The 26,550-nt window shown below is 44.4% G+C and overlaps 1 protein-coding gene across 1 annotated transcript in view; it reads right to left on the bottom strand.

Annotated features, from left to right (window-relative positions):
- Positions 1-1,453: 1,453 nt before the first annotated feature.
- The window catches only part of LOC141191568 (uncharacterized), a 78,499-nt gene continuing 53,402 nt past the window's right edge, over positions 1,454-26,550 (bottom strand). Inside the window, exon 7 of the mRNA XM_073661498.1 lies at positions 1,454-7,633. Within this exon, the coding sequence (XP_073517599.1) occupies positions 6,348-7,633 (1,286 nt within the window). The 3' untranslated portion in view covers positions 1,454-6,347. The remainder of the gene's footprint in view (positions 7,634-26,550) is intronic.

The following is a 26,550-nucleotide window of genomic DNA, read 5'->3' as shown; positions in this document are numbered from 1 at the left end:
AATTAATTTGGATAATCCAGGTTGGGACAATTCGGTCACCTGGCCACATAGCTCGCTGTGCTCGGTCAGCTTCCTAAGCTTGCCACTACCTCCTCTTTGTAGATGCCCACCAAAAGAGGGGGCTTCTGGTTGGAGTAATTGGTCAGGTGGAAGGTTTTTCAGCTGCTCACTCAGGATGTGCAGCCTCTGTGCAGGTCCAGGTACCTTTCTCTCCTGCTCTGCACCAATCAGATAAGCATAAGGCTGAAGGAGAGAGGGAACTTATCTCAGTGATCAGGAAGGACACTATCTCAGCGTTCGCCACTGTCACAGTAAGCTGTCTCAAGTCAATAAGATACACTTTTTTCTTGCTAAAAGTGTGTCTTAAAGTCCAACAAATATGGTAAGTTCTAAAGTAATTTCCCTTTCTCATTTAATTGTATGACTGTTTGTTGTATGTTTTTGTACAATTTGTCAATAACATATATAGATTCTCCCTGTCTGAGTTAATTTTGATGGTCAACAAAATACGATTTTCCAATAATTAATTCTTCACACTCTTGGTATGTTAATGGCTCCCTGTGTGGGATTATTGATGTTTAAAGGGGTTGTCTAAGTAGTGGACAAACATTTTTATATGTTTTATCCTGTTAAAAGGAATCTGTCACCACTTTGGAGTTATCAGACCTCTACTATGGGCATATAGGGTATAGAAAAGTAAATCTAAACATACCTGTATGGCCCATGGTAGAGGTCGGAATGCAGAGATATATAGTTTTATCTCCTTGGTTTTTCACAGGCTTGGCGTCCCACGGACGCCAAGCTATCCCCGCCCATCTGCTTATTATTCCACCAATTCCCCACTTATATTCACGTTTACCATATTTACCCCCCTCCCCGCAAGTCACAGGTCCCTGTGATGTGCACTTTCTTCCCTCACCTCCCGGCACATGGAGCGCGCTTTGTTTCCTCTTGGGCCCGTTTGGCTGAGCACAGTGCCACAGTGCTGTATTGCGCAGGTGCCGGGGAGGCACTGTGGACTCCCCGGCGCCTGCGCAATAGAACACTGCGGCACTGTGCTCAGCCAAACGGGCCCGGGAGAAAACAAAGCGCACTCCCTGTGAGCCACACTTTGCTCATGCACAGGGAGGGGAGGGAAAAAAGCGCACGTCACAGGGACCTGTGACGTACAGGGAGGGGGGGGGAGATATGGTAAACGTGGACATAGATGGGGAATTGGTGGAATAATAAGCAGATGGACGGGGATAGCTTGGCGTCCGGGGGACACCAAACCTGTGAAAAACCAAGGAGATAAAACTACATTTCTCTGCATTCAGACCTCTACCATGGGACATACAGGTATGTATAGATTTACTTTTCTATTCCCTGTATGCCCGTAGTAGAGGTCTGATAACTCCAAAGTGGTGCCAGATTCCCTTTAAAATAAAAACAATTCTTGACAGGAGAATTTCACCTTTTACCATGTGAGATAGGAGATCATCTGAATTCCGGCGTAAAACTCTGTTTATTTTGTTTGTTAACAAAGAGACAACAAGTGAGATACTCAGCAGGCTGTCTGATGCAAATACATTTTGATAATATTTACATAGGCAATGCAAAATATACACAATCAGATATGAGAGGCAGTTAAAACTAATACTCGCTGCCGACTATAGATAATATTCTAAGCATACTGTGATTCAAAAGATACGGTTACTGTTTCTACACATCTCAGAATGTCAATTGTTTCTGACCGCAAAGATACCATCTGTCTACTTTTCAGTCATGCTATGATCTTTTGGTAAACATATTTATAATTTATATATAACTAAGGTTTTAAATCTCTAGTATTGAACACATTGAATATATTCATAATGGATAAATAATATTCTTTTAACACCTTATCATAATTCTAACAATAATTTGTATGTAAAGCGCTGCAGAATATGATGGCGCTATATAAAAATAACGATTATTATTATTATAATCTTGCAATGCTGGTGGCATTCCAGCGGTATCAGCATGTGTCTTCCCGGGGCTCATGTTAAGTTGTTACGCCATGTGAGCCCTGCGCTCAATCATCGCTGGCATCACTTTTAACAATGACAAATATGAGGAATGACAAAGGGTTGTCCTAGAAGTGGGCAACTCATTTAAGAAGGTACAATTTTCAGGTAAAACATTTCCAACATTCTGAACATGAAAATGGCTTCTCCCCTGTGTGACTAGAAAGAGATGATTTCTTCATAAAACATTTTCCACATTCTAAACTAATATGGGATGGGGAATACATGACCAGAAAAAAATATGCAGTATAAGAATTCTTTTGAGAACCTGCTATTAGAAATGGAAATAAAGAACAAAAACAACAAATTCTGAATGAAAATAGAAGAGCAAGAGAAACCGACTACAAACTAAAATGTGTCTATACAAATACACAGAGCATGAGAAACAAACAAGGAGAATTGGAGCTGCTAACAAAGGAAGAGAGATATGATGTCATAGACATCACTGAAAGTTGGTGGGATGATACACATGAATGGAATACAGCGAGGACTCAGACTTTAAGGTTGGACATCAGAAAGGCAGATTTTAATGGAAGGTTCAATGACTCCATGTTCTAAAGGACAAATGTCCAATGAGGGGAGATTTTGCTAAATGAAATTCTCACTGCACAGTAACAATCCCGAAAAGAAGGAAGAATTGGAAGCATTTAAAGAGACCAGGATGGATATACACAGAACTGAAACACTTGTTAAAAAGGAAAAAAGAAGTGTATATTAAATGGAAAGAGGGGGGCATATTTAAAGAAGAATGTAATGCTGTTTGCAGGTAATGCAGAGCAAGAATTAGAAGAGTTAAAGCCAGTAATGAAGTGAGGCTTGCAAGGGAGACCAAAATCAATAAAAATGGATTTTGGGGGGGATGTCAAAAGCAAAAGAAAAGTCAGATGCTATAGAATTTTTACAGGATGAACAGGGTGAATTGGTCAAAAATTACATTGAGAAGGCTGTCTTCTTTAAGAAAGAAATTGCAACATCAACTGATCTTCATGGTGCTATCGAAGGAATACAAGAATCCACATTATCTATAAACAGAAAGATGGTGAGTGTGAAGACCCGAGGGTCTTCCGTGGGCATAATACTACTCAGACAAGACAGGGTGAGGGTAAAACAGTGTGGCAATATTTTATTGAACCACTAAACAGACAATAAACATATAGAACAGTCTGAGAAAATATCCGAGATGGTGCAAAATTACAGTCTCACCCTTCTGCTGGCCTTTCAAGATTAGAGCAGCTGCGACTTTGGGACTTCCAGCGTCAACTACCTCAACTAGTGGCCCCTCACTTTTGGCGGGTCCCCACAGAGAAGAGGTAGCGGTAAGCTTATGAAGCTGACAGTCCATCGAGGTACAAGGCCAGGAGACCCGAGGGTCCCACCCTGGCCTCTCCGAGAGTTTCTATTGGGCCAGATGACAGGCTGGTCCCAATCTGGCTTCTCCGAATGTCTCCATGGTTTCCAGGCGATGGAGGGTCCCACCTGGCAACCCCAAACAAAATAGCCACAGTGCCAGGTGACCTCATTGTAGCAACCCTGATACCTAGTTGTATCCATGAATTCTCTGATGGTCAATGAAGCCGATCTGTATCCTTCCAGTCAGAACTATATACTTTTAGGCTGGAAACCTATTGTGTCCCTATTGTGTAGAATCCAAATCTGAGGATGCTATCCATCTTCTGTCCCGAGGAAGGTCTCTCTGATTCTCCTTGATTCTCTTTGCAGCAGCATAGAAAACCCTTTTTATATTTACATATGTGGCTAAGGTTATTAGTCACAAGTTGGGGGGGGGAAGGTGCAGGGCTCACTCAGGTCTCACTGTTTGAGCTAATCCCTCTGCTCTTGTAAATAAACTAGCTGGGTTAGTACAATATTCAATTAGCATAGTAACAAACATCAGTGTCCCAAACACTGAGTCACTGTCCTTCTTGACCAACCCTCCCTCTAAACAAACTTGCTCTTCTCCAGTCCATTCTGAATGCAGCAGCCAGGGTCGTATTTCTATCAGGCCGCTTCACCGATGCCTCTACCCTGTGCCAGTCATTGCACTGGTTACCCATTTACTACAGAATACAATACAAACTCATCTCTCTCACCCACAAAGCTCTCCACAATTCTGCACCGCCCTTTATCTCTTCCCTCATTTCTGTCTATCACCCTTCCCGTGCCCTTCGTTCTGCAACTGATCTAAGACTAACATCCTCCTTAATCCGAACCTCGCTTACTCCGTCTCCAAGACTTCTCTCATGCTGCGCCAGTTTTCTGGAATGCACTACCTCAAACAATTTGACGAATATCTAGCCCCCATGTTTTAAACGTGATTTAAAAACACATCTGTTTAGACAAGCCTATGACCTCAGCTCACTAACATAACTCTCCCCTGTTCCCTCCTAAATGTTAGTCTTAATCTGCTCCTGCCTATTCCTCTGTCTCCACATCCTTCATGCACCCAATAGCACACAGTAACTGCACCTAGATACTGATACTGGCTGAAGGAAGACAATGTTTTATCTATTGTGTCCCCCTATTTCCATATAGATTGCAAGCTTGCGAGCAAGGCCCTCACTTCTCCTGTACTGTTGAATTATGATACATTGTATTGTTTTATTGTCTGTACATGTCCCTACTGAATTGTAAAGCGCTGTGAAATATGTTGGCGCTATATAAATAAAAATTATTGTTATTATTAACCAAACAAACACACACATTCAAAAGTCAAAGATAATATTGTATTTCTCCTGGCTTAACAAATCTTAACGTCTGGCTAATTAAGATTAGAAGCTGTGTCATCACAGTGAGGGAACACTTAGCTAAGTTATACGAATATAAATCTAGTTGTCCAGATAAATTACATCCTAGGGTATTAAAGAATTAGCAGAGGAAATTGCAGAACCACTAGCCAGAATCTTTGAAAAATCCTGGAGGAGACATCCCAGAAGATTGGAGAAGGGCAAATGTTGTTCCTATCTTCAAAAAAGAAAAGAAGATGGAGCCTGGAAATCACAGGCCAGTGAGCCTTACTTCTATACCAGCAAAGATCTTTGAACAAATAATTAAACAGCATGTATGCAAGTACTTGGATAAGAATACAGTAATTAACCAGAGCCAGCATGGCTTTGTAGCAACCAAGTCATGCCAGATTAATCTAATTTCCTACTATGATGAAATCACTGAGAAGCTGGATCAGGGAAATGCGGTAGATATAGTAAATCTCGACTGCAGCAAACCATTTGATAAAGTATCTCATACTATCCTTATTGAAAAATGACCAATTATGAGATTGACAAGGCTACAGTTAGGTGGATTCATAATTGGCTCAGTGATCTTACGCAAAGAGTGGTAATAAATGGTTGGTCATCCAATTGGAAGAGTGTTTCAAGTTGGGTACCACAAGGCTCTGTCCTGGCCCCAATGTTGTTCAACATTTTTATAAATGATCTAGATAAGGGAACTGAAGGTAAACTAATCAAATTTGCAGATGATGCAAAGCTAGGAGGGATAGCTAACACTACAGAAGACAGAGAAAGGATTCTGAAGGATCTAGATAAGTTTGAACAATGGACAGCGACTAATAAAATGGTAATTAACAGGGAGAAATGCAAGATCCAACATCTGGGCAAGAAAAAGGAAAATTACAGTTACAGATCTGGAGAAATAGAACTAAGCAACAGCCCTTTTTTAACACTTGAGTCAACATTTTGCTGCAGCAGCAAAAAAAGGCAAATACAGTTCTGGGATGTATTAAGAGAAGCATAGTCTAGATCACGTGAAGTAGTTATCACTCTGTACTCCTCCTTGGTCAGGCCTCATCTGGAATAGTGTCCAGCTCTGGGAACCACATTTTAAAAAAGACATTGAAAAACTGGAGCAAGTTCAAAGAAGAGCGACCAAAATGGCGAGAGGACTACAAACTATGTCCTATGAGGAAAGGTTAAAGGATTTAGGAATGTTTAGCTAGCAAAAAAGGCTAAGACGAGTCTTAATAGCGGTCTACAAATATGTGAAGGGATGTCAGAATGTAGCAGGAACATCCTTACACTCATTTGCACATGGAAACACGAGAAGCAATGGAATGAAACTGAAAGGGAGAGGATACTGACTAGATATTAGAAAAAACATTTTGACAGTGAGGGTGTTCAATGAGTGGAACAGGCTGCCACAAGAGATGGTGAGCTCTCCTTCAATGGAAGTCTTCAAAACAGAGTCTGGACAGACATCTGTCTGAGCTGGTTTAGTAAATCCTGCAATGAGCAGGAGGCTGGACACGATGACCCTGGAGGTCCCTTCCAACTCTAACATTCTATGATTTTATGAACAGGAAAACGGCTTTTTTCCTGTGTGGGTCCTCTGGTGTCTAACAAAATGCGATTTCTGGTTAAAACATTTCCCACATTCTAAACATGAAAAAGGCTTCTCTCCTGTGTGGGTTCTCTGGTGTATAACAAGATTCCATTTCTGGATAAAACATTTCCCACATTCTGAACATGAAAAAAGCTTCTTCCCTGTGTGGGTTCTCTGGTGCTTAACAAAATCTGATTTGTCGTTAAAACATGTCCCACATTCTGAACATGGAAAAGACTTCTTACCTGTGTGGGTTCTCTGGTGGCTATCAAGATGCGCTTTCTGGTTAAAACATTTTCCACATTCTGAACAAGAAAAAGGCTTTTCCCCTGTGTGGGTTCTCTGGTGCTTAATGAAATCTGACTTCTGGTTAAAACTTTTCCCACACTCTGAACATAAAAATGGCTTCTCCCCTGTGTGAGTTCTCTGGTGACTAACAAGGTGTGATTTGCATACAAAACATTTCCCACATTCTGAACATGAAAAAGGCTTCTCTCCTGTGTGAGTCCTCTGGTGACTAACAAGGTGTGATTTGCATACAAAACATTTCCCACATTCTGAACATGAAAAAGGCTTCTCCCCTGTGTGGGTTCTCTGGTGCTTAATGTAATCTGACTTCTGATTAAAACTTTTCCCACACTCTGAACATGAAAATGGCTTCTCCCCTGTGTGAGTTCTATGGTGACTAGCAAGGTGGGATTTGCATCCAAAACATTTCCCACATTCCAAACATGAAAAAGGCTTCTCTCCTGTGTGAGTTCTCTGGTGACTAACGAGGTGTAATTTGCATACAAAACATTTCCCACATTCTGAACATGAAAAAGGCTTCTCCCCTGTGTGGGTTCTCTGGTGACTAAGCAAATCTGATTTCTGGTTAAAACATTTCCCACATTCTGAACAGGAAAAAGGCTTCTCCCCCGTGTGGGTTCTCTGGTGCTTAACCAAAGCGGATTTTTGGTTAAAACATTTCCCACATTCTGAACAGTAAAAAGGCTTCTCCCCTGTGTGAGTTCTCTGGTGATTAACCAAAACTGATTTATGGTTAAAACATTTCCCACATTCTGAACATGAAAAAGGCTTCTCCCCTGTGTGAGTTCTCTGGTGTATGACAAGATTCCATTTCTGGGTAAAATATTTCCCACATTCTGAACATGAAAATGGCTTCTCCCCTGAGTGAATTCTCTGATGCTTAACAAGATCTGATTTCTGGTTAAAACATCTCCCACACCTGGAACAAGAAAATCTATTGTCCGCTGTGTGAATTTTTTGATGTTTAAGTAAAGACTTTTCGATGGGAAAACTATTTCCATATTCTGAACATAAAAATGGCTTCTTTGCTTTAGGAGTAGTTTGTTTTTTAATGCTTATTTTGTGACTTTGAATTTCCTTAGTAGTCGCTAATGAATCAGAAGACAGATCTTTGCTGTGAAGGGACGATGGTATATCTGGAGTAATGGCATTCACTTCAGTTGTATCCTGTGTGATATCAAGCTCATCACAACATGATGATGATGATGAAGATGTCAGCTGTCCCTCTGGTCTCCTGGCACAGACATCTGCTAAGAATAAAACCAATTGTTATTTTTTTTAATAAAATATCCTTGAATTTTATATTTTTGAACATTTCTACTTAAATTGTCCGTAGAAATGGCAAGTTATGTAAAAATATTGTATTATTCACCAAGACAATGACAGTTCACAGTCTAATAGACTGTGTCCAAAGAACATTTAGCAACCATGTATTTGGCATTGATGTAGTGAGAAGAACCCACTTAATTTACGGTGTGTGTCTCCTGGAGCACAATCTGGGCACTATGTGTTGGGTAATAAAATGGCAGATTTGCTATTTTCACTCTCCAACATCCATGGCGTGCTAATTTCCGGAAAGTGGCTGTGAAGTCAAATTCGTCACTACTCTATGGGGATTTCTACTGCTCTGGTTTTCTGCCATTTTGTTGTATTAGAACTTCAGCAATTGGTGTGTCCCATTTTCTCTGGGATCAGCTCCTGCGACGTCTGCTTCTCTCAGCAGACGGCATTGGTGATAGAGGAGAAGACAGAATCAAAAGCTCTGGGCAAGACGGGCTCCCTTCATCCCCTAAGATTAGGGTTGCTGGGACCAGTAGTACCATCCAGTCTGGCAGTATGTGCTGTCCGCTGAAGTAATCTGCTCCCTACTTCAGCCAATGGGAAAGCACCGCACCCTACTAAATCTCAAAGCATATTGCTAGAAGCTACCAGATGCAGCCTTGTTCTCCTCTGGTTCAGTCCTCTGTGCTCAGCTCCCGGCTTGAGTATTTGTTCCCTGTTGTGACCTCGGCCCGTTTACTGACTACTCTTGTGTCTTCTGAGTTTGTATTTTCTCTGCCCTCCTGGTAACGACCCGTCTACTTGATTATTCTTCTTCCCATCTCACTCCACAGAACATCAGGTAGCACCATGGCCCAAGTGTAGGGGTCTCTGAGTAAGTCCAGATCCATATGGAGGGGTTAAAAAAGTTAAAGGATGATGGGCAAAACTGTGACCAAACCCAATAACATAACTACTGAAATGATGAAGCTCAACTGTATTCTTCAGAAAAAAAAAGAGTAACTAGTGGTGAAACCTTTTTGGGGTAATTAAGAGTATGGGGCTCGGTGGCTCTTAGCAATGTAAACCATTGTAAGGGCCAATATTTTCTATCAGATGAGTTTTAAGAAGAAATATTAGACATTTAAAGAGAACTTTTTATAATACTGCAGAGCTGAGATGTCTTAAATTTAAATCTTGGGCATTTGGAAGAGGAAATGGAGACCTTTTTTAAAGACTACCAGGGAGTTACAGACTCACATAAGTGAGGCCGGCCGATCCCATCACAATCAAGCTATCATACAGAATGAACCTGTTAAAAAAAGACATAAAAAAATATGATACATCCTCAACAAGAACGTATGTTTGGGGGGAGAATGCCAACACTAAACCGGAGTTGCACTCATTTATGATAAACCATTGGAGCTACTATGAGTCCTGACCAAAAGAGTAAAGAAAGTATTAGCGCCCCCATTTCAGGAGAGATTGAGCAGTAATCTGAATTCCTTAGGATTGAAAACATAATGGAATTTATGACGTTGAGTGAATCCATGAAACCAGGGCTGGAGCCAACACATCTCCTGCAGGCGTGAATAAATGTATATTACAGCCATCAGCCACGCACAGCTTAGAGATATATCATCGCACAGGTGTAATGTTTTCTGTATAGTTTATCACAATCCTGTTTAAAGTTAGTTGGTTTAAAAAGAAATTGAAAAGTCAGGATAAAGGGAAACTCTGCTGTTATTGTACAGAAATTCACACTTGGCCTCACTGCACATTTAATATTTTCAATCATAAAAGTGAAGTTTGGCCAGAAAGACTGGACCTGGTCTTGTAGGGACCATATGAGGACATTCAGCGGCACAGAAAGGAGAGATATCAGGGATCTAGGAAGCCAACAGTATCATTACTCTCCGCTTTCTATTAGAGGCCCATCAGAATATTTTTCTGCAAGTGATTTTCTCACTTGTTAGCACATTCTGCATAAGCTGTCATTTGGCTTTGTATTTTATAGATATAGACAGGTAAGGGTCAGCGTCTCCTAATTCCAGGGGGTAGGTGGATCCTCCAGGTTGTAAGTTCTGTAGAAAAGGGCTTTCATTACCCAAAGTCATTTGAACAGTTTTGGGTGGATGAGAATGTTGTGATCTGGAAGCAAAATGGTGATCACACGATTGTGATATGGCCGGACTACACAACCGATAAAGCAGCCACAGCCGGTGACAGAGAAGAATCTGTGACTTCTCTGCATTTAGTGGTTACTACTCACCTGGGTAGTCATATGTAAGAATCTCCTCTTTACACCGCTCATCACCCCTCACATATGTCTCTGTAGTATTAATATGGGTCTGATCTTCACCCTGAAACAAATATTGTAAAAGTCACAGACAGATGGAGAAGTCCCATCTATGATCAGCTCTAATCCTGCCATCTCCACCGTTCTCATTACACAAATATAAAACATATAATACTGGTGGATAAAACAAGACTGAACACAAGACCTTCACAGCCGTCTACACATCATAGGGGAGATCTCATGACACCTTCTCTCCATCTACCTGATGATCCTGAGGAACATTGGGGTCTTCTTGTTTACAGTCCTGTGGAAGAAGAGGACGGGGACATCTCTCTGGTGTTGTCCTCTTACTGGATAGAGCTGGAGGAAACACATACAGGGACTGAATTCATTTTTTACACATAATTAGATAAGATAATTATAGGCTGTGTGTATTTAGTCCTGTCTATTACCTGGTGATGTGAAGGGCTGGGGAACCTCCATCATGACGTCTTTGTACAGATCTTTGTATCCTTCTAAATACTCCCACTCCTCCATGGAGAAATAGACAGCGACATCCTGACACCTTATAGGAACCTGACACATACAATGATACAGTCATCCCCCGATCCCTTCATAGCAGTATAATGTCCCAGCATTCCCAGCAGTGTCACCTCTCCAGTCAGCAGCTCAATCATCTTGTAGGCGAGTTCTAGGATCTTCTGGTCATTGATGTCCTCATGTATCAGGGGGTGAGATGGAGGTCCTGTGATTGGGCTCAGGGGTCTTCCCCATCCCTCAGACACAGGGTCCTGACAGCGCTCACTAGAGGTCTTCTTCACTATTCTGTAATCCTGGTTATAGAGAGACACAGTAATAAATCTCACTCCAGACATTTCCAGAGTCCTCACCTCTCCAGTTCTGTCCATCTGTTATTCCCATATATAAGAATGATGTAATGTGACGTCATCAGAATCTCTCACCTCTCCAGTAAGCCGGAAGAGGATCTCTAGGGTGAGGTGTAATATCCTCTCCGCCATCTTGTCTCTGTCCATATCCATCCTTAATAGGTGATTCAGAAAAATTCTCTTAATATAGAAGATCTTCACTGAGAGGATCCGATATTGTAGAGACCTGAATGAGAAGAAGATGAGCCGATGTAACATCATAAAGAATTCTGTGTATTAATACAATTACTGGAGACAATAAGGGAAATATATCAGGAGATAGAATGTGACATCGGCATGTACGTCATTAGGGGCGCATGGAAGTGACATCATCCTCTCCTGTCGCTTCCAGAAAAAAAGACACCACGCGGCGAGGGAGCGGAGTGAAGGGGAGTATAATGTTTTTTTTTTAAATCAGCGAGTACATGGAGCCCTTGGCCATAATACTACATGTAAGAGGATGGGCTGTGCATTACGCTACATGTACAGACTATGGGCTGTGCATTACGCTACATGTACAGACTATGGGCTGTGCATTACGCTACATGTACGGACTATGGGCTGTGCATTACACTACATGTACGGACTATGGGCTGTGCATTAAGCTACATGTACAGACTATGGGCTGTGCATTATACTACATGGATGACTATGGGCTGTGCATTATACTACATGTACGGACTATGGGCTGTGCATTACGCTACATGTACGGACTATGGGCTGTGCATTACGCTACATGTACGGACTATGGGCTGTGCATTACGCTACATGTACAGACTATGGGCTGTGCATTACGCTACATGTACAGACTATGGGCTGTGCATTACGCTACATGTACAGACTATGGGCTGTGCATTACGCTACATGTACGGACTATGGGCTGTGCATTACGCTACATGTACGGACTATGGGCTGTGCATTACGCTACATGTACGGACTATGGGCTGTGCGTTATACTAGATGTATGGACTATGGGCTGTGCATTATACTACATGTACGGACTATGGGCTGTGCATTACGCTACATGTACGGACTATGGGCTGTGCATTACGCTACATGTACGGACTATGGGCTGTGCATTACACTACATGTATGGACTATGGGCTGTGCATTATACTACATGTATGGGCTGTGCATTACGCTACATGTACGGACTATGGGCTGTGCATTATACTACATGTATGGACTATGGGCTGTGCATTACGCTACATGTACAGACTATGGGCTGTGCATTACGCTACATGTACAGACTATGGGCTGTGCATTACGCTACATGTACAGACTATGGGCTGTGCATTACGCTACATGTACAGACTATGGGCTGTGCATTATACTACATGTATGGGCTGTGCATTACGCTACATGTACGGACTATGGGCTGTGCATTATACTACATGTACGGACTATGGGCTGTGCATTATACTACATGTACGGACTATGGGCTGTGCATTACGCTACATGTACGGACTATGGGCTGTGCATTACGCTACATGTACGGACTATGGGCTGTGCATTACGCTACATGTACGGACTATGGGCTGTGCATTATACTACATGTACGGACTATGGGCTGTGCATTACACTACATGTACGGACTATGGGCTGTGCATTATACTACATGGATGACTATGGGCTGTGAATTATACTACATGTACGGACTATGGGCTGTGCATTACGCTACATGTACGGACTATGGGCTGTGCATTATACTACATGGATGACTATGGGCTGTGAATTATACTACATGTACGGACTATGGGCTGTGCATTACGCTACATGTACGGACTATGGGCTGTGCATTACGCTACATGTACAGACTATGGGCTGTGCATTATACTACATGTATGGGCTGTGCATTACGCTACATGTACGGACTATGGGCTGTGCATTATACTACATGTATGGACTATGGGCTGTGCATTACGCTACATGTACGGACTATGGGCTGTGCATTACGCTACATGTACGGACTATGGGCTGTGCATTACGCTACATGTACGGACTATGGGCTGTGCATTATACTACATGTACGGACTATGGGCTGTGCATTACACTACATGTACAGACTATGGGCTGTGCATTACGCTACATGTACGGACTATGGGCTGTGCATTACGCTACATGTACGGACTATGGGCTGTGCATTACGCTACATGTACGGACTATGGGCTGTGCATTACGCTACATGTACAGACTATGGGCTGTGCATTACGCTACATGTACAGACTATGGGCTGTGCATTACGCTACATGTACAGACTATGGGCTGTGCATTACGCTACATGTACGGACTATGGGCTGTGCATTACGCTACATGTACGGACTATGGGCTGTGCATTACGCTACATGTACGGACTATGGGCTGTGCGTTATACTAGATGTATGGACTATGGGCTGTGCATTATACTACATGTACGGACTATGGGCTGTGCATTACGCTACATGTACGGACTATGGGCTGTGCATTACGCTACATGTACGGACTATGGGCTGTGCATTACACTACATGTATGGACTATGGGCTGTGCATTATACTACATGTATGGGCTGTGCATTACGCTACATGTACGGACTATGGGCTGTGCATTATACTACATGTATGGACTATGGGCTGTGCATTACGCTACATGTACAGACTATGGGCTGTGCATTACGCTACATGTACAGACTATGGGCTGTGCATTACGCTACATGTACAGACTATGGGCTGTGCATTACGCTACATGTACGGACTATGGGCTGTGCATTACACTACATGTACGGACTATGGGCTGTGCATTACGCTACATGTACAGACTATGGGCTGTGCATTACGCTACATGTACGGACTATGGGCTGTGCATTACGCTACATGTACGGACTATGGGCTGTGCATTACGCTACATGTACGGACTATGGGCTGTGCGTTATACTAGATGTATGGACTATGGGCTGTGCATTATACTACATGTACGGACTATGGGCTGTGCATTACGCTACATGTACGGACTATGGGCTGTGCATTACGCTACATGTACGGACTATGGGCTGTGCGTTATACTACATGTACGGACTATGGGCTGTGCATTATACTACATGTACGGACTATGGGCTGTGCATTACGCTACATGTACGGACTATGGGCTGTGCATTACGCTACATGTACGGACTATGGGCTGTGCATTACACTACATGTATGGACTATGGGCTGTGCATTATACTACATGTATGGGCTGTGCATTACGCTACATGTACGGACTATGGGCTGTGCATTATACTACATGTATGGACTATGGGCTGTGCATTACGCTACATGTACAGACTATGGGCTGTGCATTACGCTACATGTACAGACTATGGGCTGTGCATTACGCTACATGTACAGACTATGGGCTGTGCATTACGCTACATGTACAGACTATGGGCTGTGCATTACGCTACATGTACGGACTATGGGCTGTGCATTATACTGTATGGATGACTATGGGCTGTGCATTATACTACATGGATGACTATAGGCTGTGCATTATACTGTATGGAGGATTATGGGGAGTGCATTATACTTCTGTTATGGGGCCCCATTACTTCTATGTTTGCCCCTGGTGAGTGTAATAGTTTATTTTTTTTCTATACACTAAAGAACAGAGGCAGAACGGAGGACATATATCAGGATGGGGCCTAGGATAAGGGACATACATATACAGTGGGTACGGAAAGTATTCAGACCCCTTTAAAGTGTTCACTCTTTGTTTCATTGCAGCCATTTGGTAAATTCTAAAAAGTTCATTTTTTTCTCATTAACCCCTTTACAACCCAAGGTGGTTTGCACGTTAATGACCAGGCCAATTTTTACAATTCTGACCACTGTCACTTTATGAGGCAATTACTCTGGAACGCTTCAACGGATCCCCCTGATTCTGAGATTGTTTTTTCGTGACATATTGTACTTCATGATTGTGGTAAAATTTCTTCGATATCACTTGCGTTTATTTGTGAAAAAAATGGAAATTTGGTGAAAATTTTGAAAATTTTTCAATTTTCAAAATTTGAATTTTCATGCCCTTAAATCAGAGAGATATGTCACACAAAATAGTTAATAAATAACATTTCCCACATGTCTACTTTACATCTGCACAATTTTGAAACCAAAATGTATTTATTTTTATTATGGAGCTATAACGGTTAAAAGTTGACCAGCGATTTCTCATTTTTCCAACAAAATTTACAAAACCATTTTTTTAGGGACCACATCACATTTGAAGTAAATTTGAGTGGTCTTTATGCCAGAAAATACCCAAAAGTGACACCATTCTAAAAACTGCACCCCTCAAGGTGCTCAAAACCACATTCAAGAACTTTATTAACCCTTCATGTGCTTCACATGAATTTTTGGAATGTGGAAGAAAAAAATTAACATTTAACTTCTTTCACAAAAATGTTACTTTAGACCCAATTTTTTTTATTTTCGCAAGGGTAATAGGAAAAAATAGACCCCAAAATTTGTTGTGCAATTTCCCCCATATGTGGGGAAAAACCACCGTTTTGGCTCATGGCAGGAAGGGAAGGAGTGCCATTTGACTTTTTGAATGTAAAATTTGCTTGAATAATTAGCGGACGCCATGTTGCATTTGGAGAGCCCCTGATGTGCCTAAACAGTGGAAACCCCCCACAAGTGACACCATTTTGGAAACTAGACCCCTCATGGAACTTATCTAGATGTGTGGTGAGCACCCTGAACCCCCAAGTGCTTTACAGAAGTTTATAACATGGAGCCGTGAAAATAAAAAAATCAAACTTTTTCCCCAAAAATTATGTTTTAACCCCATTTTTTTATTTTCACAAGGTTAAGAGGAGAAAATGGACCCCAAAAACTTTTCTGCAATTTCTCCTGAGTACACCAATACCCCATATGTGGGGAAAATACAGTGTTTGGGCGCACGACAGAGTTCAGAAGGGAAGGAGCAGTGCGTGTCCTTTTGAACGCAAAATTGGCTGGAATTGAGAGCGGATGCCTAAATAGTAGGGTGCCTAAATAGTGGAAACCCCCCACAAGTGACCCCATTTTGGCAACTACACCCCTCAAGGGGTATAGTGAACATTTTGAACCCAGAGGTACGACAGAATTTGATAACATTAGGTCATCATATTGAATAAGTTGTCATTAGTCTTGAGCGCAAGGAATTGTTTTTTTTTAAAAAAAAAATTATGCCGTTTCGCATGTGGTAAAATTGATAAGGCAGCTTTATTCTTCGGGTCAGTACGTTTACAGCGGTACCACATTTATATCGTTTTTCTATGTTTTGGCGCTTTTACACAATAAAAACTATTTTATAGAAATAACATTTTTTTGCATTGCTTTATTCTGAGAGCTATAACTTTTTTATTTTTCAGCTGATGGAGCTGTATGGTGGCTTATTTTTTGTGGGACAAGATGACCTTTTCAGCGGTACCATTATTATTTATATTCGTCTTTTCGATCGTGTGTTATTCCAATTTTTGTTTTTGCAGCATGATGATAAAGCATTGTTTTTTGCTTAGTTTTTTATTTATTTTTTCTACCGTGTTCACTAAAGGGGTTAACTAGTGGGACAGTTTTATAGGTCAGGTCGTTCCGGACGCGGCGATACCAAATATGTGAACTTTTATGTTTGTTTTTTTTCATAATAATATTTATTGATAGGGACATTATATTTTTATTTTTGGAGGATTCTTTTTTGATTTTTTAAAATATTTTACAAAATTTTTTTTTTTTTTTCATTTTTTAAACACTTTTTTTTACTTTTATACTATTTCCCACTATGGGACTTTCACTTTTTTTACTCTGATCGCCTGTATAGCATAGGGATGGACATACATACTGCATAAGGGGCATAAAGGGGGCATTACACTTTGTGGAGGCATCATACATCCTGCATAAGGGGTATAATGGGGGCATTACACTGTGTGGGAGCATCATACACACTGCATAAGGGGCATAATGGGGGCATTACACTGTGTGGGGGCATCATACATCCTGCATAAGGGGCATAATGAGGGCATTACACTGTGTGGGAGCATAATACATACTGCATAAGGGGCATAATGGGGGCATTACACTGTGTGAGGAAATCATACATCCTGCATAAGGGGCATAATGGGGGCATTACACTGTGTGGGGGCATCATACATCCTGCATAAGGGGCATAATGGGGGCATTACACTGTGTGAGGACATCATACATCCTGCATAAGGGGCATAATGGGGGCATTACACTGTGTGGGGGCATCATACATCCTTCATAAGGGGCATGATGGGGGCATTACACTGTGTGGGGGCATCATACATCCTGCATAAGGGGCATAATGGGGGCATTACACTGTGTGGGGGCATCATACATCCTGCATAAGGGGCATAATGGGGGCATTACACTGTGTGAGGACATCATACATCCTGCATAAGGGGCATAATGGAGACATTACACTGTGTGGGGGCATCATACATCCTGCATAAGGGGCATAATGGGGGCATTACACTGTGTGGGGGGCATCATACATCCTGCATAAGGGGCATAATGGAAACATTACACTGTGTGGGGGCATCATACATCCTGCATAAGGGGCATAATGGGGGCATTACACTGTGTGGGGGCATCATACATACTGCATAAGGGGCATAATGGGGGCATTACACTGTGTGGGGGCATCATACATCCTGCTTAAGGGGCATAATGGGGGCATTACACTGTGGGGGCATCATACATCCTACATAAGGGGCATAATGGGGGCATTACACTGTGTGGGGGGCATCATACATACTGCATAAGGGGATAATGGGGGCATTACACTGTGTGGGGGGCATCATACATACTGCATAAGGGGCATAATGGGGGCATTATACTGTGTGGGGGCATCATACATACTGCATAAGGGGATAATGGGGGCATTACACTGTGTGGGGGGCATCATACATCCTGCATAAGGGGCATAATGAGGGCATTACACTGTGTGGGAGCATCATACATACTGCATAAGGGGCATAATGGAGGCATTACACTGTGTGAGGACATCATACATCCTGCATAAGGGGCATAATGGGGGCATTACACTGTGTGAGGACATCATACATCCTGCATAAGGGGCATAATGGGGGCATTACACTGTGTGGGGGCATCATACATCCTGCATAAGGGGCATAATGGGGGCATTATACTGTGTGAGGACATCATACATCCTGCATAAGGGGCATAATGGGGGCATTACACTGTGTGGGGGCATCATACATCCTGCATAAGGGGCATAATGGGGGCATTACACTGTGGGGGCATCATACATCCAGCATAAGGGGCATAATGGGGGCATTATACTGTGTGAGGACATCATACATCCTGCATAAGGGGCATAATGGGGGCATTACACTGTGTGGGAGCATCATACATCCTGCATAAGGGGCATAATGGGGGCATTATACTGTGTGAGGACATCATACATCCTGCATAAGGGGCATAATGGGGGCATTACACTGTGTGGGAGCATCATACATCCTGCATAAGGGGCATAATGAGACCATTACACTGTGTGAGGACATCATACATCCTGCATAAGGGGCATAATGGGGGCATCATACATCCTGCATAAGGGGAATAATGGGGGCATTACACGGTGTGGGGGCATCATACATCCTGCATAAGGGGCATAACACTGTGTGAGGACATCATACATCCTGCATAAGGGCATAATGGGGGCATTACACTGTGTGGGGGCATCATACATACTGCATAAGGGGCATAATGAGACCATTACACTGTGTGAGGACATCATACATCCTGCATAAGGGGCATAATGGGGGCATCATACATCCTGCATAAGGGGCATAATGGGGGCATTACACGGTGTGGGGGCATCATACATCCTGCATAAGGGGCATAACACTGTGTGAGGACATCATACATCCTGCATAAGGGCATAATGGGGGCATTACACTGTGTGGGGGCATCATACATCCTACATAAGGGGCATGATGGGAGCATTACACTGCGTGGGGGCATCATACATCCTGCATAAGGGGCATAATGGGGGCATTACACTGTGCGGGGGCATCATACATCCTGCATAGGGGGCATAATGGGGGCATTACACTGTGTGGGGGCATCATACATACTGCATAAGGGGCATAATGGGGGCATTACACAGTGTGGGGGCATCATACATCCTGCATAAGGGGCATAATGGGGGCATTACACTGTGGGGGCATCATACATCCTGCATAAGGGGCATAATGGGGGCATTACACTGTGGGGGCATCATACATCCTACATAAGGGGCATAATGGGGGCATTACACTGTGTGGGGACATCATACATACTGCATAAGGGGCATAATGGGGGCATCATACATCCTGCATAAGGGGCATAATGGGGGCATTACACGGTGTGAGGACATCATACATCCTGCATAAGGGGCATAATGGGGGCATTACACTGTGTGGGGGCATCATACATCCTACATAAGGGGCATGATGGGAGCATTACACTGTGTGGGGGCATCATACATCCTGCATAAGGGGCATAATGGGGGCATTACACTGTGTGGGGGCATCATACATCCTGCATAAGGGGCATAATGGGGGCATTACACTGTGTGGGGGCATCATACATCCTGCATAAGGGGCATAATGGGGGCATTACACTGTGTGGGGGCATCATACATCCTGCATAAGGGGCATAATGGGGGCATTACACTGTGTGGGGGCATCATACATCCTGCATAAGGGGCATAATGGGGGCATTACACTGTGTGGGGGCATCATACATCCTGCATAGGGGGCATAATGGGGGCATTACACTGTGTGGGGGCATCATACATACTGCATAAGGGGCATAATGGGGGCATTACACAGTGTGGGGGCATCATACATCCTGCATAAGGGGCATAATGGGGGCATTACACTGTGTGGGGGCATCATACATCCTGCATAAGGGGCATAATGGGGGCATTACACTGTGGGGGCATCATACATCCAGCATAAGGGGCATAATGAGGGCATTACACTGTGTGGGAGCATCATACATACTGCATAAGGGGCATAATGAGAGCATTACACTGTGTGAGGACATCATACATCCTGCATAAGGGGCATAATGGGGGCATCATACATCCTGCATAAGGGGCATAATGGGGGCATTACACTGTGGGGGCATCATACATCCTACATAAGGGGCATAATGGGTGCATTACACTGTGGGGGCATCATACATCCTACATAAGGGGCATAATGGGGGCATTACACTGTGTGGGGACATCATACATACTGCATAAGGGGCATAATGGGGGCATCATACATCCTGCATAAGGGGCATAATGGGGGCATTACACGGTGTGGGGGCATCATACATCCTGCATAAGGGGCATAACACTGTGTGAGGACATCATACATCCTGCATAAGGGGCATAATGGGGGCATTACACTGTGTGGGGGCATCATACATCCTACATAAGGGGCATGATGGGAGCATTACACTGTGTGGGGGCATCATACATCCTGCATAAGGGGCATAATGGGGGCATTACACTGTGTGGGGGCATCATACATCCTGAATAAGGGGCATAATGGGGGCATTACACTGTGTGGGGGCATCATACATCCTGCATAAGGGGCATAATGGGGGCATTACACTGTGTGGGGGCATCATACATCCTGCATAAGGGGCATAATGGGGGCATTACACTGTGTGGGGGCATCATACATACTGCATAAGGGGCATGATGGGGGCATTACACTGTGTGGGGGGCATCATACATCCTGCATAAGGGGCATAATACACACTGTATAAGGGGCATAATGGGGGCATTACACTGTATGGGGGCATCATACATCCTGAATAAGGGGCATAATGGGGGCATTACACTGTGGGGGCATCATACATCCTACATAAGGGGCATAATGGGGGCATTACACTGTGGGGGCATCATACATCCTGCATAAGGGGCATAATGGGGGCATTACACTGTGTGGGAGCATCATACATACTGCATAAGGGGCATAATGAGAGCAATACACTGTGTGAGGACATCATACATCCTGCATAAGGGGCATAATGGGGGCATTACACTGTGTGGGGGCATCATACATCCTACATAAGGGGCATGATGGGGGCATTACACTGTGTGGGGGCATCATACATACTGCATAAGGGGATAATGGGGGCATTACACTGTGTGGGGGGCATCATACATCCTGCATAAGGGGCATAATGAGTGCATTACACTGTGTGGGAGCATCATACATACTGCATAAGGGGCATAATGGAGGCATTACACTGTGTGAGGACATCATACATCCTGCATAAGGGGCATAATGGGGGCATTACACTGTGGGGGCATCATACATCCTGTATAAGGGGCATAATGGGGGCATTACACTGTGTGGGGGCATCATACATCCTGCATAAGGGGCATAATGGGGGCATTATACTGTGTGAGGACATCATACATCCTGCATAAGGGGCATAATGGGGGCATTACACTGTGTGGGGGCATCATACATCCAGCATAAGGGGCATAATGAGGGCATTACACTGTGTGAGGACATCATACATCCTGCATAAGGGGCATAATGGGGGCATCATACATCCTGCATAAGGGGCATAATGGGGGCATTACACGGTGTGGGGGCATCATACATCCTGCATAAGGGGCATAACACTGTGTGAGGACATCATACATCCTGCATAAGGGCATAATGGGGGCATTACACTGCGTGGGGGCATCATACATCCTGCATAAGAGGCATGATGGGAGCATTACACTGTGTGGGGGCATCATACATCCTACATAAGGGGCATAATGGGGACATTACACTGTGGGGGCATCATACATCCTACATAAGGGGCATGATGAGGGCATTATACTGTGTGGGGGGCATCACACATCCTGCATAAGGGGCATAATGGGGACATTACACTGTGTGGGGGCATCATACACACTGTATAAGGGGCATAATGGGGGCATTACACTGTGGGGGCATCATACATCCTGAATAAGGGGCATAATGGGGGCATTACACTGTGGGGGCATCATACATCCTACATAAGGGGCATAATGGGGGCATTACACTGTGGGGGCATCATACATCCTGCATAAGGGGCATAATGAGAGGATTACACTGTGTGAGGACATCATACATCCTGCATAAGGGGCATAATGGGGGCATTACACTGTGTGGGGGCATCATACATCCTACATAAGGGGCATGATGGGAGCATTACACTGCGTGGGGGCATCATACATCCTGCATAAGGGGCATAATGGGGGCATTACACTGTGTGGGGGCATCATACATCCTGCATAGGGGGCATAATGGGGGCATTACACTGTGTGGGGGCATCATACATACTGCATAAGGGGCACAATGGGGGCATTACACAGTGTGGGGGCATCATACATCCTGCATAAGGGGCATAATGGGGGCATTACACTGTGGGGGCATCATACATCCTGCATAAGGGGCATAATGGGGGCATTACACTGTGGGGGCATCATACATCCTACATAAGGGGCATAATGGGGGCATTACACTGTGTGGGGACATCATACATACTGCATAAGGGGCATAATGGGGGCATCATACATCCTGCATAAGGGGCATAATGGGGGCATTACACGGTGTGGGGGCATCATACATCCTGCATAAGGGGCATAACACTGTGTGAGGACATCATACATCCTGCATAAGGGGCATAATGGGCATTACACTGTGTGGGGGCATCATACATCCTACATAAGGGGCATGATGGGAGCATTACACTGTGTGGGGGCATCATACATCCTGCATAAGGGGCATAATGGGGGCATTACACTGTGTGGGGGCATCATACATCCTGCATAAGGGGCATAATGGGGGCATTACACTGTGTGGGGGCATCATACATCCTGCATAAGGGGCATAATGGGGGCATTACACTGTGTGGGGGCATCATAAATCCTGCATAAGGGGCATAATGGGGGCATTACACTGTGTGGGGGCATCATACATACTGCATAAGGGGCATAATGGGGGCATTACACTGTGTGGGGGGCATCATACATCCTGCATAAGGGGCATAATACACACTGTATAAGGGGCATAATGGGGGCATTACACTGTGTGGGGGCATCATACATCCTGAATAAGGGGCATAATGGGGGCATTACACTGTGGGGGCATCATACATCCTGAATAAGGGGCATAATGGGGGCATTACACTGTGGGGGCATCATACATCCTACATAAGGGGCATAATGGGGGCATTACACTGTGGGGGCATCATACATCCTGCATAAGGGGCATAATGGGGGCATTACACTGTGTGGGAGCATCATACATACTGCATAAGGGGCATAATGAGAGCATTACACTGTGTGAGGACATCATACATCCTGCATAAGGGGCATAATGGGGGCATTACACTGTGTGGGGGCATCATACATCCTACATAAGGGGCATGATGGGGTCATTACACTGTGTGGGGGCATCATACATACTGCATAAGGGGATAATGGGGGCATTACACTGTGTGGGGGGCATCATACATCCTGCATAAGGGGCATAATGAGTGCATTACACTGTGTGGGAGCATCATACATACTGCATAAGGGGCATAATGGAGGCATTACACTGTGTGAGGACATCATACATCCTGCATAAGGGGCATAATGGGGGCATTACACTGTGTGAGGACATCATACATCCTGCATAAGGGGCATAATGGGGGCATTACACTGTGGGGGCATCATACATCCTGCATAAGGGGCATAATGGGGGCATTACACTGTGTGGGGGCATCATACATCCTGCATAAGGGGCATAATGGGGGCATTATACTGTGTGAGGACATCATACATCCTGCATAAGGGGCATAATGGGGGCATTACACTGTGTGGGGGCATCATACATCCAGCATAAGGGGCATAATGAGGGCATTACACTGTGTGGGACCATCATACATACTGCATAAGGGGCATAATGAGAGCATTACACTGTGTGAGGACATCATACATCCTGCATAAGGGGCATAATGGGGGCATCATACATCCTGCATAAGGGGCATAATGGGGGCATTACACGGTGTGGGGGCATCATACATCCTGCATAAGGGGCATAACACTGTGTGAGGACATCATACATCCTGCATAAGGGCATAATGGGGGCATTACACTGTGTGGGGGCATCATACATCCTACATAAGGGGCATGATGGGAGCATTACACTGCGTGGGGGCATCATACATCCTGCATAAGGGGCATGATGGGAGCATTACACTGTGTGGGGGCATCATACATCCTGCATAAGGGGCATGATGGGAGCATTACACTGTGTGGGGGCATCATACATCCTACATAAGGGGCATAATGGGGACATTACACTGTGGGGGCATCATACATCCTACATAAGGGGCATAATGGGGACATTACACTGTGTGGGGGGCATCATACATCCTACATAAGGGGCATGATGTGGGCATTACACTGTGTGGGGGGCATCATACATCCTGCATAAGGGGCATAATGGGGACATTACACTGTGTGGGGGCATCATACACACTGTATAAGGGGCATAATGGGGGCATTACACTGTGGGGGCATCATACATCCTGAATAAGGGGCATAATGGGGGCATTACACTGTGGGGGCATCATACATCCTACATAAGGGGCATAATGGGGGCATCATACATCCTGCATAAGGGGCATAATGAGAGCATTACACTGTGTGAGGACATCATACATCCTGCATAAGGGGCATAATGGGGGCATTACACTGTGTGGGGGCATCATACATCCTACATAAGGGGCATGATGGGGGCAATACACTGTGTGGGGGCATCATACATTCTGCATAAGGGGATAATGGGGGCATTACACTGTGTGGGGGGCATCATACATCCTGCATAAGGGGCATAATGAGGGCATTACACTGTGTGGGAGCATCATACATCCTGCATAAGGGGCATAATGGAGGCATTACACTGTGTGAGGACATCATACATCCTGCATAAGGGGCATAATGGGGGCATTACACTGTGTGAGGACATCATACATCCTGCATAAGGGGCATAATGGGGGCATTACACTGTGGGGGCATCATACATCCTGCATAAGGGGCATAATGGGGGCATTACACTGTGGGGGCATCATACATCCTGCATAGGGGGCATAATGGGGGCATTACACTGTGTGGGGGCATCATACATACTGCATAAGGGGCATAATGGGGGCATTACACAGTGTGGGGGCATCATACATCCTGCATAAGGGGCATAATGGGGGCATTACACTGTGGGGGCATCATACATCCTACATAAGGGGCATAATGGGGGCATTACACTGTGTGGGGACATCATACATACTGCATAAGGGGCATAATGGGGGCATCATACATCCTGCATAAGGGGCATAATGGGGGCATTACACGGTGTGGGGGCATCATACATCCTGCATAAGGGGCATAACACTGTGTGAGGACATCATACATCCTGCATAAGGGGCATAATGAGGGCATTACACTGTGTGGGGGCATCATACATCCTACATAAGGGGCATGATGGGAGCATTACACTGTGTGGGGGCATCATACATCCTGCATAAGGGGCATAATGGGGGCATTACACTGTGTGGGGGCATCATACATCCTGCATAAGTGGCATAATGGGGGCATTACACTGTGTGGGGGCATCATACATCCTGCATAAGGGGCATAATGGGGGCATTACACTGTGTGGGGGCATCATACATCCTGCATAAGGGGCATAATGGGGGCATTACACTGTGTGGGGGCATCATACATACTGCATAAGGGGCATAATGGGGGCATTACACTGTGTGGGGGGCATCATACATCCTGCATAAGGGGCATAATACACACTGTATAAGGGGCATAATGGGGGCATTACACTGTGTGGGGGCATCATACATCCTGAATAAGGGGCATAATGGGGTCATTACACTGTGGGGGCATCATACATCCTACATAAGGGGCATAATGGGGGCATTACACTGTGGGGGCATCATACATCCTGCATAAGGGGCATAATGGGGGCATTACACTGTGTGGGAGCATCATACATACTGCATAAGGGGCATAATGAGAGCATTACACTGTGTGAGGACATCATACATCCTGCATAAGGGGCATAATGGGGGCATTACACTGTGTGGGGGCATCATACATCCTACATAAGGGGCATGATGGGGGCATTACACTGTGTGGGGGCATCATACATACTGCATAAGGGGATAATGGGGGCATTACACTGTGTGGGGGGCATCATACATCCTGCATAAGGGGCATAATGAGTGCATTACACTGTGTGGGAGCATCATACATACTGCATAAGGGGCATAATGGAGGCATTACACTGTGTGAGGACATCATACATCCTGCATA

The sequence above is a fragment of the Phyllobates terribilis genome, unplaced genomic scaffold (genome assembly GCF_046119375.1).
Source record: "Phyllobates terribilis strain yellow unplaced genomic scaffold, ASM4611937v1 Scaffold_47__1_contigs__length_9908305, whole genome shotgun sequence".
Classification (NCBI taxonomy): Eukaryota; Metazoa; Chordata; class Amphibia; order Anura; family Dendrobatidae; genus Phyllobates; species Phyllobates terribilis.
The sequence above is the reverse complement of the archived record's forward strand: the minus strand, read 5'-3'. Positions and strand labels throughout refer to the sequence as shown.